This window comes from Myripristis murdjan, chromosome 21 (genome assembly GCF_902150065.1).
Source record: "Myripristis murdjan chromosome 21, fMyrMur1.1, whole genome shotgun sequence".
Lineage (NCBI taxonomy): Eukaryota > Metazoa > Chordata > Actinopteri > Holocentriformes > Holocentridae > Myripristis > Myripristis murdjan.
This window is the reverse complement of record NC_044000.1, coordinates 2,304,820-2,324,824: the sequence shown is the minus strand read 5'-3', so window position 1 is coordinate 2,324,824 and position 20,005 is coordinate 2,304,820. Positions and strand designations below refer to the sequence as shown.

General features: G+C 40.6%; 1 protein-coding gene across 2 annotated transcripts; it reads left to right on the top strand.

Moving 5' to 3' along the window:
* Window positions 1-3,512: 3,512 nt before the first annotated feature.
* Window positions 3,513-18,061, top strand: klhdc3l (kelch domain containing 3-like). 2 transcript variants are annotated; one of them, XM_030081677.1, is made up of 8 exons: window positions 3,513-3,574; window positions 8,126-8,318; window positions 8,721-8,803; window positions 8,910-8,988; window positions 9,664-9,710; window positions 10,532-10,646; window positions 15,230-15,419; window positions 16,443-18,061. In XM_030081677.1, the coding sequence occupies exons 2-8, from the start codon at window positions 8,150-8,152 to the stop codon at window positions 17,080-17,082; spliced, it is 1,323 nt and encodes a 440-aa protein (XP_029937537.1). In that variant the 5' UTR covers window positions 3,513-3,574; window positions 8,126-8,149; the 3' UTR covers window positions 17,083-18,061. The 2 variants fall into 2 exon arrangements, with proteins under 2 accessions (XP_029937537.1, XP_029937538.1); XM_030081678.1 differs by lacking the exon at window positions 3,513-3,574 and adding an exon at window positions 6,551-6,575.
* The last annotated feature ends 1,944 nt before the right edge of the window (window positions 18,062-20,005 follow it).

Here is a 20,005-nt window from a genome sequence, read left to right as displayed (position 1 = left end):
CCGTTTTTGAGTTATGGCAGTTTTAGTTTGACTGTTTTCTCTGCTCCCGCTGACGGTTTATAATGGGTGTGTATTGCGGAACTGTCCGTTACCTAGAGTGAGTCACATGACCGGGCAGAGTGCAGAGGAGAGGACGCCAGGGTCCAAAATGTTGGAAAAGTCTTCACAGCGGCCACAAAGTTGTTCCAATTTAAAAATTAATTTCATATTTTTGTAGGTATTTTCGTCCTCTTTCGTGTGGCATAATTTTCGAAGCCGTGCGATGTTTACTTTAGACGACAGGGGCCTCATTAGCGCCAAGTGTGCGCCTCTTCACGCCAAACTCCATGGAAAAAACGAAGCCCTCGAAGTCGGCAACGCCGACTTCGAGGGCTTATAAGTCCCAAACGGTTCAAATTAATAATAATTCCTTCAGAACTTTTGTTAAGCACGGTATCCTCTGTCATGTATTAGCGTTTCAAGCCGCCACGATTTACGGCCTCGGAGGAGATAAATTTTGTTCAACGCGCAATTTCGGGGCCTGACTTTTACTTTGAAAGGCAAATTGCGGACTTCCTGTTGATTTTAGGTGGGGGGGGCGAGCGCGTGAAATCTCGGCCTTGATGAGACCTACGTTTCGGCGCTGGTTTGGTCTTTCTATCACGTTCCTGTGGGCCGCAGCGGCCGATTTAGTGTGCCTAGGTGGCGCTAGAGAGTCCATTTTTGCACTTTGGGGGTCCGAGTTGCCATTTTATCGAATTTTTCGCCAGACCTGGAGTGCGTGCCAAATTTGGTGAGTTTTTGAGCATGTTTAGGGGGTCAAATTAAGCGTCAAAGAGGCGTATAAATAATAATTAAAGCTGCAAGCAGCGTTGGACGGGCCCTCGCCCCCCCGTGCACGTCGGGGATGGCGCGTGTGTCGAAGCACAGACAATTCGTCCATGTGTTCCAGTTTTAAGGGTATTTTTCGGTGCTTTTATTGTGAAAGAGTTTTGGGCTTTTATTTTGAAAGGCCGCGGAAGTCTTAGTGTGTGACCGACAGGACTACTGGCAGCTGCTGCATGATCACACCAAAATGCAGGCACACACACTCACTCACTCACTCAGTCACACAAACACACACACACACACATACGCACGTGCACACACACACACACACACACACACACACACACACACACACACACACACACACACACACACACAGACACACACACGACGCCAACAAAAACCCACTGGTAGTACATTCGCTGCTGGTGTCCCTCTGGCCACTAGCAGCGCCCCTCCAGCAGATGGCGCCCTTAGCATGTCCTAGTGTGTGACTGACTTGAGTAGTGGCAGCTGTGGCATGATCACACCAAAATGCAGGCAGACAGAGAAATCCTCATTCAATCCAGTGGAGAAATCCAGAAAACCCACCCCTGTTTGAGGTGTCACAGCTCGGTCACCGTTTAAGTGACAGACTTGATTCAAAGTTTAAACGAGGCACGAGACTTGGATCTATAAATCTCCCATTTACATGATTTTGCTATCTTTTACTGTTTTTGAGTTATGGCAGTTTTAGTTTGAGAGTGTTTTCTGCTCCCTCTGAGCTCTTACAATGGGTGTGTATTGCGCATTCCTGAGGCAGCTAGAGTGAGTCACATGTCCAGGCAGAGTGCAGAGCAGAGCACACCAGAGTCAAAAATGTTTGAAAACTCTTCATAGCTCCCACAAACTTGGTCCAATCCACATCAAAACTACATATTTTTGTAGGAATTTTTGTCCTCTTTCCATCTGCATAGTTTTCAAAGCCGTCAGACTTTTACTTTAGACTGCAGGGGCTTAATTAGTGCCAAGTGTCAGCCTCTTCACACCAAACTCCATGGGAAAAAATGAGGTTTTGGCTCTGGCCACTCCGACTTTGAGGGCTTATAAAATCCAAACGATTCGAATTAATATTAAATCCTTCAGAACTTTTGTTCAGCACTGTGTCCTCTGTCATCTGTTAAATTTTCAAGCCGCTGACATTTACGCCCTGGGAGGAGAAAGATTTTGTTCAAAGCGGAATTTTGGGCGAGAACGTGAACATTCCAACGCAAATTGCGGACTTCCTGTTGGTTTTAGGTCGGGGGTGTCAGCGCGTGATTTGTAGGGCTTGATGAGATCTACATTTCGGCATCAGTTTGGTGTTTCTATCACATTCCTGTGAGCCGCAGCGGCTGCCTTTGTGTGCCTAGGTGGCGCTACCGAGCCCATTTTTGCACTTAGGGGGTCTGTCTGTCCATTTTATCAAATTTTTCACCAGACCTGGCCTGTGTGCCGAATTTGGTGAGTTTTGGAGCATGTTTAGGGGGTCAAATTAAGGGTTACTTAGACGTAATAATAATAAGAAGAAGAAAGGAGAAGAAAAAACACTACAATAACAATAGGGCTTCGCACTGTTCCAGTGCTCGGGCCCTAATAAAAAACAGTACAATAACAATAGACCCTCTCTCCGTTGGAGGGCGAGGGCCTAATTAACGGGGTTGCACTTGTGCTTAATAATGGTGAATAAAACAACAATTGAAACAAGACAAGAATCATCATTCACTAAAATAATGTTTGGAAGGCAACGTAGGCAGTAGTTAGACCCATTTTTTCTGATAAAGATATAAATTAATGATATTAACCCCTGGCTCAAATCTGAACATAAAGAGACTGGAACAGGGCTTGAAATGTTTTGTTGTTGTTTTGGAAATAAATAAAATCTATGAATAATTTCATGATGTAGCAGTTGATGGCTATAATTACATTAAGTGAGCTGAATATTATTGCAAACTCTTCCAGTGCTGTTGTTATTTTAGCAAAACACATAAACCACAAAACCTTACACCAAACCCACAAAACATTATACATCTCTTGCAAAAGCAAGCATGTATTGCGGAACTCTTCAAACTGTTTTTAAAAACTGCATTTTTGCACTGATAGTATAAATGAAAAACACATGATGTAGACACACACACAGGTATCCAAATATGTAAAGGATGGATGTGTGTTCTGAACATAACACACTATCCCCCCCCCCCCCCCCCCCCCCCTTCCTATTTTCCTGCTCTAGTCCTCATCCCTTTTACCCTGTGTCCAGTATCGGCCTCCATTGTTGTCCAAACCAAATATTTATAGAGCTCAAGTTCTGATTTGCAGACAAACTCAATATTTATGTAAAAATGTTTTCACATTGTGGAGAGGCAACTGGCAAAACAGTGTGGCAATGCAGAGACCAGTGTTCTCAGCTGACTTGTAACATAAACTGAGTGTAAAAGAGTGAGTTGCGTTTACAGATTGACAAAAAAGTGGGTTATAAAATCGCAAACTGAGCGTGAAGCAGATACCGTGCATTCAGTTTGACACTCTTAGGAAATGCATTGCCTGCATGAATGGTGTCAGAGATAGCGCTTCAAGAATCACCGTTTGTCTTTAAGCATTCAGAATATACATACATGTACATGTAGAACGGCTTTTTTACGGCTTCCTTCGCGGGAAGTGGAATTTCCGTGGCGCACTTGAATGCAGCAAACCCCTAATTACAACGTAGACAGCGGAATCGGACATTGAGTAGCGGCAACTGATCCAAGTAAGTAACGTTCATCAGATCTTCTGTACACATTAATCGTGAGATTGACTCAAACTTCAGCCGTTTACCATACAGTAGGCTTGCATTTCAGGGCTTACAGATAGTTTGGGTCGGAGCTGATTTGTAAGAGGAGGTCTTTAAGTAAAAAAAAATAGTTTATCTTCCCTGCTTTCTAACCTATTGAGCAACTCGTCTAAAACTTCCTCTCGTTTGTGAGCGCTTTACCATCACAGTAAGTGACGCTACGTACGACATTATGCCAACTAGCCGAGACTATTTTGCTTTGTTGCAGAAAATAGTTGAAGCCCAGCTGTTGTTGTTGCCGTGGGAAGACCGAGCCATGAATTAAAATTCTTTGAAAGGGGATGTCATGACATTAACAGGCCACTGAGATAGCAGCGAGTGTGCCTCAGCCTCGACCGGTTCTCAGTTTGAGGCATGATGCTTCGAAATGAGCGGGGCTAATCTAAAACATGTCGACACACGACCATACTTTCAGAAATAAGAGGCCAAGCCTCCCTTTTGTTGACGTTTAAAAAATGTTTTATTCAAGCTCTGTCGTGTCGTTTGGGACTTGTGAGTAATAGTTCTTTACATAAGACATGCTAATTGAAATGCATGTGGAATAGTGACGCATCCTTTGGAAATACTTGAGTTGGTGTTGCTGTGATGGACAGAACTTCAGTGAACTGGGATAAAAAATAAAACCAGACCTTTTAAAAAAGACCTAAAAACTAACTGGAACCATGTTGTGCACTTACAAAACTAACTAAAACAAAATAAAGATGTATAGAAATGTCTTCAGTTCTAGTCTTTGTCAATTTAGTCAAATTTGTCACTACAACAAGCATGAGGAGGCATTGACATGTTTTATGTTTTATTGAGAGGTTTAGCCAGATGTTTATTGTAGTAATAATAATAACAAAAAAAACTTGTTCTGAAAGAAATAAAAATTACTCTGTACCAGGTTGAAACTCGTTACTTTAGTAATAACATCGGAGCAGGAAAAATAATGATGAATAAATAAAGTCCCACATTTGAAGTGCCATCATTCAGGTCCAGTGGAGAACGGGTTATGTGGCCTGCACAAATGGCTGTGAGTGAGAAGAGAGCTGCTGGATGATACACCCAGCAATCTCAGTTTTTCATCTCAAATAGCAAATAAGAGAAGATTCCTTGTTTGGACAGTGTAGGGCTAGGTGTGTGAAAGCTAGTTGTGACCTCGGTGCTGTTTGCTCATGTGACCAGCTGATAAGGTGTAGTGTAAAGGACACACACGTCAAGGTGAAGGGGGGGGGAAACTTATGAGCAACTGTATGTCATTCTGGAAAAGTATCCCTGTGGTGACAGACAGTACTTTGTGAGAATGAAGGCTTGGAGAAAAGGCCTTTTGAAAGAGAGAGCCAAAGTAATTGTGTCAAAGATTGCTGACCACTTATCTTTATGCATACGGTCAAAAGCATTTGAAGTGAGTCATCGGTTTCCACCACTCATGTTTCCATATCCATTTTCTGACAGCTCTGACTCAGTCCTCATAAATTATTTTATGTGTGTACAGTCCTTCTTTCAAGGTCAGATACAACTGAATTACAAGTATTTTGGTCCTAAAACTATTACTAGTCATTTTCACAAGCTGACCTTAGTATACAGGTTAGATTTCCACACTATTTTCAAACTCTGAACAGGTAAAGATTTTGAGGCTTGATTATTGGCTTTAAATACCCTGTATATAGCCATAAAACCACATCTCTAAAAGGGTCAGTGGCTGTGCTTTGCAGAAAGAAGACGTTGCGGTGGTGGTAGGGTAGTCCTTTTTTGTGTCAAAAAGTTTATGGGATGATAAACTATATTTTCATTGTAGTTTGCCGTATGATTAATTAAGGATTATATTAGAGAGAAAAGTAAAAAGTGATAGTTATTGTAAATTACATTGTCAGTTGAGTCACACACTTAATCGTACTATATATAATTGCAATATGTTTATAGTAATCAAACAAGGTTTTTGTTTTCACAGTCGTCATTGTGGAGTAGTGCAGCAATGAAACATTAAATTTTGTCCAGTGTAGTTGAAAGTATTCAAGATGTTTTTAAATGCCAGCCAAAATTGAAATTGCAGTGAAATAATTTTCCCTAGTTTTTGCCCGTCTGCCATATCAGTCTATCTGTGACTGCATGTTGCCCTCCTGAGTACAGCAGCAGTAATTTACACTGCGGCCAAGAGAGTCACAGCTCAACACCCAGAGGAGACAAGCTCTAAACCATAACAACTAGGCTGCGTCTTGTCCTGGCAACGCACAGAGGCTTAAAAATATCATGTGTTGCTGAGGAATCGACCGGTGTGCTTTGACATGAACGTGTAGCCGTGTCATTGTAAGAGGTGCAGCAGGGGAGATGCGAGGAGGGACGGGGGGTATCAGGTATCATCTCAGGTGATTAAAGGGCAGATCTTCTTCGGCCTGGGCAGGGAGGCTTTTCATATTTCCAGGAATCTTCCATTGTCTTGGAGGGATAACATCACAAAGCTGCTGGCTGGTTTTCTCAGACTGTTTGCGGTTTCTAAAGTACTGCTGCATTAACAATATACAGTAATTAGTTTCTCTTAAACCAACTCGTCATATGTCTAGATTTTAATTTTGAATGTGCTACTTGCAGGCCAGCCGTGCAAAGTAGAGCTCATCACAGATATATAGCATACAGTACTGTGCAAAAGTTTTAGGCAGGTGTTGAAAAACAACTTAGAGTTTAGAGTTAATTTTTATCAGTCAACAAAATGCAAAGTGAGTGAACAGAAGAGAAAGCTAAATGTGGCATGACCACGCTTTGCCTTCAGAACAACATCAGTTCTTCTAGGTACACTTGCACAAAGTAAGGGATGATGGGGGAAACAGGTGATAATGATCATCATTTTCATATGAAGGTTGAAACAGTCATTAATTGCAACAGAAACAGCTGTGTAGGAGGCCTAAAACTGGGTGAGGAACAGCCAAACTCTACTACAAAGGTGAGGTTGTGGAAGACAGTTTCATGACACAGGTCATACACCATGGCAAGACTGAGCACAGCAACAAGATACAAGGTAGTTATACTGCATCAGTAAGGTGTCTCCCAGGCAAAGATTTCAAAGCAGACTGGGGTTTCAAGATATGCTGTTCAAGCTCTTTTGAAGAAGCACAAAGAAACAGGCAGTGTTGAGGACCGTAGACGCAGCGGTCAGCCAAGGATACTTGGTGCAGCAGATGAAAGACACATCATGCTTGCTTCCCTTCAAAATCATAGGATGTCGAGCAGTGTCAACAAGGCCAAGCGACTCAGCTATGCATGAAAACATAGGAATTGGGGTGCCGAAAAATGGCAGCAGGTGCTCTTGTCTGATGAGTCAAAATGTGAAATATTTGGCTGTAGCAGAAGACACTGTTTGCTGAAGGGCTGGAGAGTGTCTGCAGGCAACAGTGAAGCATGGTGGAGGTTCCCTGCAAGTTTGGGGCTGCATTTCAGCAGGTGGAGTTAGGGATTTTGTCAGGATGGTGTCTTCAATGCTGAGAAGTACAGGGTTATTTATCATGCAATACCATCAGGAAGGCATCTGATTGGCTCCAAATTTATTCTGCAGCAGGACAACAACCTCAAACATACAACCAGTGTCATTAAGAACTATGTTCAGCATAAAAAAGAACAAGGGGTCCTGGAAGTGATGGTATGGCCCCCACAGAGCCCTGATCTCATCATCATCAAGTCTGCCTGGGATTACATGAAGAGACAGAAGGATTTGATTGGATTAGTTCTCCAAGATGTTTGGAACAACCTCCCTGCCGAGTTCCTTCAAAAACTGTGCAAGTGTAGAGGAATTGATGCTGTTTTGAAGGCAAAGGGTGGTCACACCAAATATTGACTTGATTTAGCTTTCTCTTCTGTTCATTCACTTTGTATTTTGTTAATTGATAAAAATAAACTCTTAACACTGTGTTAACATATAGCCACTGTATGTTGGCTCATATACGAAGACATATTGCACAAATTGCAATAAAGTGCATTTGAGTTATTTGAAAAACAGTATTATCATTAATTGCTATTAGTTATATGTCTAGAAGATGTTTCGCCCTAGACTAGACTGGCAGTCTAGACTGCTCGTCTAGTGACCAGCATGAACTGATGAAGCCACTTGGATAAGGGGCAAATGTCTTCTAGACATATAACTAAGTCCAGTTGACCTCATTTAGCCTAATTACCTTGAGGTTCAACTTTATTGTTCAACTGTAAAATATGAAGCCTCCTGTTCATATCTCTATTACAACGATTTGATCTCACAATTTGAGGGTTCTTTGTGTTTTTTTATGTATATGAAAATATTGGCCAGGACATTGTTATCATTATCAAATATTGATATCAATATCACTTCTGAAAATCCTATGTCAGTCAGGCTCTAATCTCAAGGCATATGAACTACTTAGATAGTAGCACATTAGCCACTGATACAGGTTGACAGGACTATACGTGCAGTGCAGGTACATTCTTTGGTCATTCATCTTCATGCTTTGGCTTTGCTTCTCTCAGAAAATAATCTCATGACAGTGGAGAATGCCCACAATGAGTCAGAAGAGTATCTGCCTGTGGACTCAGCTCCCCCAGAGCACCCAATCACCGTCTGACCGATTCAAGCATGCATGCTGTACCTATGATGGGCATGTCTATATCCTGGGAGGCAGGGACAACAACTCTCTGAGGGACTTCTGGAGGTATAGCGTGGGTAAGAGCCATGTGTACAACTCTTGTATAATACATTAATGGGCCTGAAATTAAGAAAGTGCCAGTGACTTAAGTGCCAGTGACTTATTATGTGGCCTAGTGATGACGTTTTGGGCTCTCAATTTCACTTTCAGGTCTGTGCCCTGTGTTGGAATAAACAGTGGAGAACTGTTTCAAGCAACCAACCACAGGGTTCCCTTTCATCCTGAAAAGCCTGGAAATCTTTGAAATTTATGGACTAGTTTTCTTTGACAGTGTTCACAGTAATCAAACAAACTGGACTTTGAAGCCAAGTGTGCTTGGATCCGGGCCCAAGTCCCTAATGTGAAAGCCCCCTTAGAGATTAATTCAGTTGTGTGGGAGCTTTTGCTATTCTGACAGCTGTGTGTTCATGATATTTTAGTGCGTAATGAGTGGACAGAGTTGGTCTGCACTAGTAAGGCGGCACCAGAAGAACTTGAGGAACACTCTATGGTGGCTCATGAGGTACAGACCCATCAAGATCCATTTATATAATGTTTTTGTGCCCATATTATACTGCTTGATCCAGTTTATCAAGAATATGTACAGACATAAATATTTGCCTTCTCAGGGTTTTCTGTATGTGTTTGGAGGATTACTGGATTCTGCATACACCGAATGGAGATGTCCTCTTTGGGTATTTGACATTGGTAAGTTTCACTGTGGGAAAATTTCTAGGTGTACAATATCTTCAGCAAATGTGAGGACTGTTCCATCCAGCCTACAAAACATGTCGCTGCATGTAGATAGCATTTCAACACGCATCAATATGAAAAGATAAGGTAACACAAGTCCCTGCTGCACTGAAAACTCAGGAAAGCTTGACCAAGAAATTTGAAAATAGTGTTGAAATGGAAACTGATATAGAGCCATTTTGAAAATACCACAGAAATGATGTTTGTCCAAACTGTTTAAAATCAAGCCTTGATGTTGCTTGATTTAGTGGCTTTTCTAGGAATAGTATCCCAAATTTCCTGATTGCATAGGTTCCAAATGGCAGCCAAATCAAGACTGGGGCATAAAGTTCAATAATTTAACAAAATATTTAACATTTAAACATTAATGCTGACCAATATTAGCTTAACATTGAGCTATATGGCATGGAATAACCATGGAAAACTTCTGTTATCTAAAAAGTATAGGAACCCTAAAATACTAACAGGATATGCTTCCTACTGTTACATTCCAGAAGTACTAGACATGTTGATGCCTGTTTTGCTTAGCCTTGGCAAACCTGGTTAGATTGGTTCACTAACTTGATTCATTCATTTATTTCATTTTGGCCTAACTTCTGTCTTGATTGTCCTTTGTTATGTGTCTTTCAGCAAAGCAGAAATGGGTGCACTGGCAGGGAAAGAAGCACTCCACCCAGGTACAGAATGACCTGGATAGCAAGTAAAAATAGATGTTTTGAAAGCATCCTGGTCTCTCACACTTCTGGCCAAGCCTCTGTTCAAATGATTGAATACTGATGTGCCTGCACAAACACACACGTCCAGAGATAAACATATATCCACGGACCATCATGGTCAGTATTAGAGCAATAATCTGTTATGTTAACAGAGAATAACGAAAGTCGGTTTTGCTGCTCTCGATCATAAACTGGTATAACTATTTCGACCTATGCAGTTCATGAAATCTTGTGCATTTGCTGTTCTAAACATTTGATAGTCCATATGTCTTTCCTGGAAAAAAAAATCTGGCCCAAAGATGTGACATTTCCAGCAGCACCAACAACTTGTTTGAAAGAACTGTGATTAATTAGCATGAGTGGTGATAGCCACCATATCTGAACAAAGAAGAGTGCGCCACCTACAGAAAGTAAAACGTCATCAAAATCAATCCAAGAAAAAGACATCCCAGTACCGCCCACATTGTTTGACTAACAGGTGAAGTTTAGTGGAAAACAGCCGCAGTGATGAGTGTTTAGTATAATATATAATAACATAATAAATATAAACAAATAAACAGATAGAATTCTTTGCTTCATACAAGATAAATAATAAGACATTTTAAACTTAGTGGAATATTAACACAAAGGAGAGGGTGACTTAAGATCTCCATCTGTGATTGTTCACAGATAGCCAATGAGGTGAACATGACAGCAGGGGTCTGAGCTCTGTTGACTGCTGGCTGCCAACTCTCATAGACATTTACTAGTGTGTGTGTGTGCATGTGTCTGTTTATACCCAGATGCCGACCAACAGAAAGGGACACAGTGGTGTGGTGTTTGGCTCTGAGATGTTCATTTATGGAGGATACATAGACATGAGAGGTTCCTCACAAGAATTTTGGAGTTTGAATTTTGGTGAGTTTGAAATGTATTATTATTTTGTGCATGTAAATGTGTCTACAAGTGCAGCACAGTTTACTGTCAGTCCGAGCTGTGCTCAAGCATGCCATACCCACTCGCAGGTACACACATACGCAGATTCTTGCAACATATCTGCTCTGTCTTTTTTTTTTAATGGAATTTTTGCACCCATAGGCCTGGCAGGCTTTTGTTATTTCAGGTTAACCCGAACCCTAATGTTTGTGGGAATTAATAAATTGACTGTTAACAACTGTTTTTGTATATCTAAATTACCCCAAATTTGCTCAAACATAGGTTTATTTTTTCTTCAAAACAGGCTTAAAGTTTTTGTGTCATACCTTGACATTTTCGACTGCCGTCTCTGCAGTCATCATCAAAATGGTCATGTGATGTTGCTGTGACGTCTGATAGGTGTGTTAATATCCAGGTTGTCATTCCACCTGAGTGGTGGAATGACTATGCCACTTATCAGACGTCACAGCAACATCATGTGAAAATAAACCTACGTTAAATGTGTAGGCAAAATGAACCTATTTAGTTTGCTCAAACATATTTAAATACAAACATGATAAAACTGATACAGTTTTAGAAGACGTGTATACAGTTTGAATCTCAAAAAATACACAAAAGTAAAGGGAAAATGTAGCATTTTAAATGTTGATGAACCTTTTTTTAATAATATATTTCATCATGGTTAAACATCCCAAAGATTGTGTTGATGAACTGTGTTGATTTCAAGAATTTATTTTTTAATAACTAATTCATGACAGTTTTTTTTTGTTTTGTTTTGTTTTGTTTTTTTAATTATGCCCTTACTGTTAAGCATTGCCTTCATTCAGTGGCTACTTTTAGCAAGCAGCCATAGCACAACATATCACACTTTACTGCCCTATACATGTATTGTCACTGTAGCAGCTAATCACCAGTGCCATTTTATTCTGCACTACAACAAACACTTCAGTCTCTGTTTTACATTATTACTCCAAGCTCTGTGGCAGTAACATTTACTGGCCACTGTTTATCATATGTCATATTTTTCTGGCTGGTTTTAGTGAGAGTCCGGAGACAGTTTAAAGGTACTATGTTGGCCTAACAGATTTAATTTTTTTCAGATTTGTTTTTTTCCTGACTAAATGCCAAAGCTTACCCTGGTTCCACATGATTCATACGCTCACTTTGAAAACTTTTGAGCGATTCTGCAGGTCTGGAGTTGCTCAGTTCAACTGTGATTTCTTGGTTGAAAAAACAGCCAAGCCAGTCAGCACTGTTGTAGGGCAGGACAAACGTTGTTGACATAATCAAGCTGTGCCAGAGACTGAGTACCATGTAGCGTATTAGCTAACATGAGAAAATGGATGCTAAAATACCCCTTTGATTACCAAATTTAAATTTCATGGCATGTCTTCTCCATATTGGCCGACATTGTAGTTTTTACTTCGCTCCACTCTACCCTTAAAACCCAGACAAAATCAGTATGTTGCCAGGGCTATGGATCAGTCAGCTTAAAATAATGTTAGATCCAGACAAGTAAGTTGGTGAGTGTCAGACTGAAGATGGAAACAGAGTGTAATGAGTTGACTTCAGTCTTGATATCAAGCCAAGAGTAAGCTATGCCCAGCTGTCATATTGCCGCTAAAAGCTATATTTATTCCTGTAATGACTGAATTTAGTGAAGGAGTTTGAGACTTTGTGCTTCATGTCTAAGTTTTACTTTTTGATAAATGAGATTGTGTTTTGACTTCAAAGGGGCACCACTGTGATCATTAAATGTGTCCCAGTGTCTGTGATCAAGTTGGCTAACTAGCTACATATATCCATATTGCCATGTACTGCACCTTTGATTGAAAACAACCAGTTCACATTCCTTCTCTGTAAGAAATGTAAGAAAGCACTAACTGAAATAAATGAGACAGGTTGAAGGAAATGTGGATAAACCAAAAACATGGATTTCAATACTTTACAAAATACATCATAAAATAACTCAGGTTAATCATATATGGCATAGCGGGCATCCTTACAGTAAATTTGCCACCCACCAGGAAAACTGTCAAGTTCACTGATATTTCAGTTAATCCGTACTTTCACAGGGTGCTGAAAATGTACCAGCATCATTAACGAAACCACTTCTCATGAAGACTAAATACGGGTGGGTAGAACAAGTTCTTTTTTCAGTCTTTCTCCTTTTTTTAGTCAGCCCTGTAATCCTATGTTGATTTTATCAGTCTTGTATTGAGGGTCTTTGTTTTTCTTTTATGTGCTGGTTTCCCGGCCTCCTGGTTAGAGACAGGAACAGTCTGATGAACAGTATTGTGAGAGATCAGCAGATCCTCCATGAGGCTCAACGCATTTTAGCTTCTTTTGCTCATGTTCTTTTAAGTGAATTTTCTCTGTTGCCATCAAGACATCGTTATGTTTTACCTGCCTGTAATTACTCAAAATCCTTCATCCCCTGTGCAATCAGATTGCTAAATGCTACTTAGGTCCTTTTATGTCTCTTTTTATGGACTTTGATTTACTTTTTTTACCAGTCTGGTCATTTTTATCCTTTTATTAGACTGATATTTTATTTGTTGTTAATCAGTCTATTAGTGGTGGGTGTGATTCATCGAAATTGCAATGCATTGCGATGTTTTCTTGCATCGATTTGCATCGATTTTTTCACATCGATTCTTTCCACCAAGCCCGGAAAAAAACGGGTACCCGGAACAAAAAGTAGGTAACGCGCGCGCCACCCAGACAGTTTAGGAGGTGGGACCATAGCAAACGATAAGCCGTTGTAAAATAAATGTAACTCACGGCTTCAAGGGACTTGCTTTTATAAAACGGTTACCCTACATATAGCCCATAAAATAAACACACAAGAAAGAAATCAATAATTTATTGGTAAAAATGCAACAATAAAATTGAGAACTATTCATTCTTCCACCAAGCAAGATAGAGTGGACAGAATGAACAGAGCGCCATCATCATGTCACATCAGGCTATTTGGGCTTGTTAATGTTGAACTGGATATTTCCATTAATAGTGCAACTGTTAAAATAGTGTTCAATTATGTTTGGACTCCTCTTTGCAGGGACGGTGGCGTGTGTTTCGCGACAGGTGTGTTTTTGCGCAGACGTAGGCTATGCCTAACGTCGGTTGTAACAATAATAATAAAAGTAAACTGTTAATTTACTATACATCGGCGCTGTCACACTGTGTCCACTTTGTGTGGAGATAAAAGGCAGGTGGATCAGGAGGCAGCAGGGAGAGGTAGGCTATTTCTCCAGGGAGGCCACCGGACACAGTGGGTTACCCGGCTGCTCATATATGAATCCGTGCAGGCTTTCTATGTTTTTTTCAGCAGCATCTTTGTGATTTTTTTTTGTGCATTCGTTGAAAGACACGGTGACATATTTTAGGCCATTTGGCGAATGCTGAAGGAGTCAGGCTTTAATTTGCGGTTGCCCTCGTTCGCCCTGCATCCCATATGAAGCTGCACGTCAAACCACACGTTACAGACAAGCCCCATCCTGATCCGCCGGCCTTTTATCTCCACCCACCAAACGAACGCCACCGTCAAGTACTTTCGCAACACGATAAATGTAAACTATAATACATACATACATACATAAAAGTCAGTGGTGTACTGTAGTGCCTGTGGACCAAATTTTTAATTACTTTGTTATGATGGAACTGGCTCATGCAGTTCTTTCACTGGCCCCTAGATGGGGCTGTGCTCCATGGCAATGTTGGGATAAATGTTGGGAGCTACTCCCAGATTACATAGTCAAAATATTTTTGAAAAATAATTCCTAGTCAAATGTTCAAAAAATCTTTATTTTGAGAGTGACATGAGTTAATTTATGGGCTATTTATTTACAAAGCTAGCCACAGATTAACACAAAATCAGTCTTGCATGGAAAATAGCTGTAAAAATCGCAATAATCGAAGAATCATGGCACCAATAATCGCATCGAATCGACAAACGCTGTAATCGCTATAATCGAAAAATCGAAGCTCCCATAATCGAAATCGCATCGAATTGTGCGGTACCCGCGATGGAGCACCCCTACAGTCTATATATATATTTCATGTCTGCTCGACCCTAGTATTTATTTTAGACTTCATTTCATTTTAGCTCTTATCTCTTTTCTCTCTCTCATTTTAGCTCTTAGTTCTTATGCATAATTTATTGGTCTGTATGTCACTATGTTTTATGTATGTACATGCTGCTCCATACAGTTGCCCCTAGAGGGATAAATAAAGATGTTTGTTTGTTGTTGTTGTTGTTGTTGTTGTGTTAGTAGTAGAACTAGTGTGGAGCTTTGTAAATCTGCCTCTGATGCTGTTCCCCCTCTCATCTTTCAGTTTAATCTATCTGGCTTTACAATGTCATACCAAATTCATACCAATGTCATACCAGAAGCTGTCTTGTGCAAAGTATATATCCCTAAATACATTGCTTCCATGACATTCTAGTAGCTGTCACCTGTATATCATGGGGTACACTAAGTGTACCCCATTTTGTCTTGACAACAATCTTGACAACAAGGACTATGCCGTGCTTGTGTTTCTTGTGTCTACATGCATGACAGATACCATGGATTGGTCTCAGGTGGATGAGTGCCATTTGGGCTCACTGGGTCCAGGCCCCAGACATAGCCATTCTGCCATGGCTCATAAGGACTGCATGTATGTGTTTGGGGGTTTGCAAGGCCTGCGGGAGCAGAGAGACTTCTGGAGGTGGAACTTTACCAGCCACACCTGGAGCTGCCTTAAAAGCATGTGAGTATCTCTTTCATTGCTGAGTTTGTCTTGTATAGGTATTACCAAGGGCTGACAGACTCATTTATAGGGTTGGGCAATATGTCAGTATTGTATCAATACTGTGATATGACACTAGGTCTCTGGGATTTTGTATGTCATAACATTTTGGCACATATATGCACAAGTTGCCAACCTTTTCAAAGCAAAGGTATGGAAATGACTAATTAGTTAGAGCCAAAGTATTATGCTCTCAAAGGTTCGCTATTCAAAATGGTTGGAAAAATGAAAGCTTATTCCTCCCACAATATTTATTTGTGCATTGCATGGCCAGAATTTTCATTTTTCAGTGTGAGGATACTGACTTCTTTTTCATTAAGCTGTCATTGTATCCTGCACCTTCACCCAATTTGAGTTGGATGTGCACTCCATTGTGTTATTCCTAACTTTGAATTGAAGTGAGGACCCTTCAGAGTGGACTGACAAAAAGAGGAATAAGTACGCAAATTTATGGTTGAGTCCACATGATTTTCATCGTCAGCCTGATTCACAGGTTATGTGCTTAATGCCATGTTTCTTTGCCAGTCTCAAGTATTCTCTGACCCTTGTCAGTTCTGCCTAGGGCACATTTTGATGATTGATTGATGTACAACAAAGTATAACATAAAAACACAGGAACAGAATACAGGGTCACTTCTTGCTTGGTCCTTGGTGAGAAGGCATTTCAGTAAGACCTGCCAGCAGGTAGTTATCTTGCCTGTCAAGGCCCCACCCCACTTCTTTTTTAGGTCCCATCTCTACCATATTCTTTAGGCAATGAAATGAGATATGATGGTGGAGACGAAAGAGTTTTTTGTGTGTTTGGTTTTTATTGAAGGAGCTCGAAGACGGTAACCAGAGGGGAGGGGACAAAATTCTTGATGTAGATATTTATTCACCAATTCAGTGAGACAGTGGGAGATCTCATAGACGACAGGCTAAAACACACAATAGGCATTGTGTGGCTTCCTTCCTCTTAATACCACCCATGGGTGTTTTCCACAGGTCAGGTCCCTCTAGACTAGTGGGCCATTCAGCCGTGGCCTACAAGGACAGCATGCTTCTTTTTGGTGGAGGTGAGAGCCAGGACTCCCCCAAGAACTGCCTATGGAGGTACAGCTTCACCACTCACACATGGGAGAGGTTAGCCATGCTGGCCGGCTCAAATCCTCCCCCCAGGATCCACCACTGCTGTGCTGGGCTGGGTCCCAGCTACAAGCCTGCAACCAGCGGCCTCTTCTCCAGCTCTCACCACTTGAGTTCAGGACTCATGCCCAAGCTGCTGGACAGCAAACTCAGGCCCTTCAAGAACAAGTGCTTCCCATCACCACTTACTTTTCTGGGGACAGAGGTTGCTATTGAGCTGGAAACATTCAGCCCGGGCAAAACACCTCCAACATTTGCAGTGGTGGAGTGCGGAAACAAGGGCTTGACAGACAAAGATGCCCAGCAGATTGGGAACTGTCTGACCTTTGAGAATCAGGCCCTGAGTACCCAATGGAGCTGTGAGGAGGAGGGCCTGGTTGATACAGAGGAGGACGATATATCCCAGCACCTGCCCGACTTGCTGCTGGTGCTTGGGGGAAAACCTCTGACCAGACACATGCCAATCTCTGTGTGGCAGGTGACCCTGACTGACTCATAAGACCCTACAAGGAGCCATGATAACTTGAAAGTAATACATTTTCCCCACTATGTGAAATAAACATTGCAATGATATTCTCAGTTCCACAAAAGCCTAGTTTACACTGTAATGGTTATCGTAGCAAAAAGACATGATCAAGACATATATATTTTATATCTACTAATTTATATGGAGTTTATGCTAAACACAGTTAGCTGTGTCCAGACTATGAGTACATTTTAATGCTCAGCCTTAATAGAATTCTGCCATTTATTTGTATGTAGTGTGCAGTTTTCCTGTAATTGCAATACAATAACCTAACCAACACAAGGAATACCCCAATGTTACATATATTGTATGTGAATGTTAACTTTTCTAAATAGGCCTCACAAATTTAAACGTATTACTAACATTCTGAAGTTCAGAAATTCTAGCCTGTTTGAACAATTTAAGCATGTTGTTGAAAAACATATAGCTCGAAGACATTATTTTTGATAATAATTACCTGTTTTTATATTTGAGTTTTTGTGTTTTATGTGTTTTTAAACTGCATTAACTGTTACTGAATGCTGCTTAAAGGGAAAACACCAGAACATCATTTGTAATGAAAGGACTGAACTTCTAGGTCTTCCTGAATGGAATCAACCACAGCTGAAATGTTCTACCTTTATTTAGTTGTAGCAGTTGTAGAATCTAACCATTTGATTAGCCATATGCTGGTTGTAAAATTACCATCAGAGAATACTTCCTAACATGAATTTTTGCACTCTGTTTACCTCACTTCACCGATGATGCCTTACTTGTCCACTGAATGGTGGCTGTTTACATAAAGGTTTTCTACATAAAAATATATGGAACAAAGGTTAAGCGCACCACAGTATTCTGAAGCAGATGTGTGGATGTGTGTGTGTGTGAATATGTGTGCATGCACGTGTGTAAATTTAAATAACTGCAAATCAAACCCAATCTCTAAACCTACTTCAAGTATCCTGTTATTAATCTATACCCATCAATAAATACATGAAAATATATGGTGTGTGTGTGTGTGTGTGTGTGTGTGTGTGCTGATTTAATAAAGCTCTGGTTAATATCTTAAATTCTTGCTAATGTCTGAAATACACTACTCACAAAAAGTTAGGGATATTTGGCTTTTGGGTGAAATTTATGGAAAACATAAAAAGTTCATGCTACAGTGATATTATATCATGAAAGTAGGGCATTTAAGTAGAAGCATACACTGGTGATTTCCTCATCTCTTGAAACAAAAGCCAACAACAGTGGTGGATATACCACAACAAAAAATGTCAGTGTCAATAACTTGTCATGTGCCCTTGAGCATCAATTACAGCTTGACAACGACGTCTCATGCTGTTCACAAGTCGACTTATTGTCTGCTGAGGCATGGCATCCCACTCTTCTTGAAGGGCGGCCCTCAGGACATTGAGGTTCTGGGGTACAGAGCTCCGAGCCTCTACACGGCGACTCAGCTGATCCCATAGGTTTTCTATGGGATTCAGGTCTGAGAAAGTGCAGGCCACTCCATCTGAGGTACCCCAGTCTCCAGCAGCCATTCCCTAATGATACGACCTCGATGAGCTGGAGCATCAAACACCTGATGTGAATTTTGCCGTTAAGCTCCTTGTTAGAGAACAGCAACTTGTGCAAAAAGTACTGAAACATTGAACAGTTGGACATGTGCATTCAAAAGTTTACAGAAGGTCACATTAAGTTCACCTGGAAAGGTTAGAATGTATTTTAGGTTCATCCTGAAATTTCACCCGAAAGCCGAATATCCCTAACTTTTTGTGAGTAGTGTATGTAAGCACCACACACAGACAAAACTGGGGAAGACACAAACAATAGCTTTCACAAAGTGGGGACACTTTGGAAGTTGCGATATGGCCAAGGTTCCACGTGGTGGCGCCAGAACTCAAGCTAAGTTTGTCCTTGTACACAGTTGTATTTCTTCTCTAATAATAAGGCTCCACCATTGGCTGAGGAGATGAGCAAGGCCCAGTATCACATGCTTGTGGTTGGCTAGGATCCCTCTGCTTTCTAGTCAACACGCCATGTGTCTGGACTAAGGAAACTGAGTTTATAAATTGGAAAGACCAAATTCCAATTCAATTCTGCCTAACAGAAATGTTCTGTTATCTTAAATTTCAATCATTCAAATTCAGGAAATGAATGGTAATGAGCTGCAGATTTCAGCACACTAGAACCCATCTTATTTTCCATCTCAGTTACACTTCCTTCCAAAAGTATTGGAACAGTGAGGCCAGTTCCTTTATTTTTGCTATAAACTGAACACGTTTGCATTTGGCATCAAAAGATGAATATGAGACAAGACAGGTATTTACATCTGGATGTGATATACAATTTAGAAGATAGCATTATTTGTAATGGAACACCAAATTTTTAGGTGAGCAAAAGTACTGGAACAGATAGACTTAAAATGGATTAAAGTGAATAAGACTTAATATTTAGTTGCAAATCCTTTGCTTGCAATAACTGCATCAAGCCTGTGACCCACTGACATCACCGAACTTTTGCATTCTTCTTTTGTGATGCTTTTCCAGGCTTTCACCACAGCCTCTTTCAGTTGTTGTTTGCTTTGGGGGGTTAACTCCCTTCAGTCTCCTCTTTAGCAGGTAAAATGCATGCTCCATTGGAATTTGCAACTAAATATTAAATCTTCACTTTAATCCATTTTACGTCTATCTGTTCCAATATTTTTGCTCACCTAAAAATTTGGTGTTCCTTTACAAATAATGCTATCTTCTAAGTTGTGTATCAGATCCAGATGTAAATATCTGGAAATAAAAGCTGAAATGTTGATCTCTTGTCTCATATTCATCTTTTGATGTCAAACCCAAATGTTTTCAGTTTATAGCAAAAATAAAGGAATTGGCCTCACTGTTCCAATACTTTTGGAGGGGAGTGT

What these genes read in the sequence shown, in the direction of transcription:
- klhdc3l (XM_030081677.1), top strand. Translation starts at nt 8,150, where the DNA reads ATGCCCACAATGAGTCAGAAGAGTATCTGCCTGTGGACTCAGCTCCCC. An exon ending in TCTTTGGGTATTTGACATTG is followed by an intron (nt 8,989 to 9,663) that starts GTAAGTTTCACT and finishes TGTGTCTTTCAG; the next exon opens with CAAAGCAGAAATGGGTGCAC. An exon ending in TGGAGCTGCCTTAAAAGCAT is followed by an intron (nt 15,420 to 16,442) that starts GTGAGTATCTCT and finishes TGTTTTCCACAG; the next exon opens with GTCAGGTCCCTCTAGACTAG.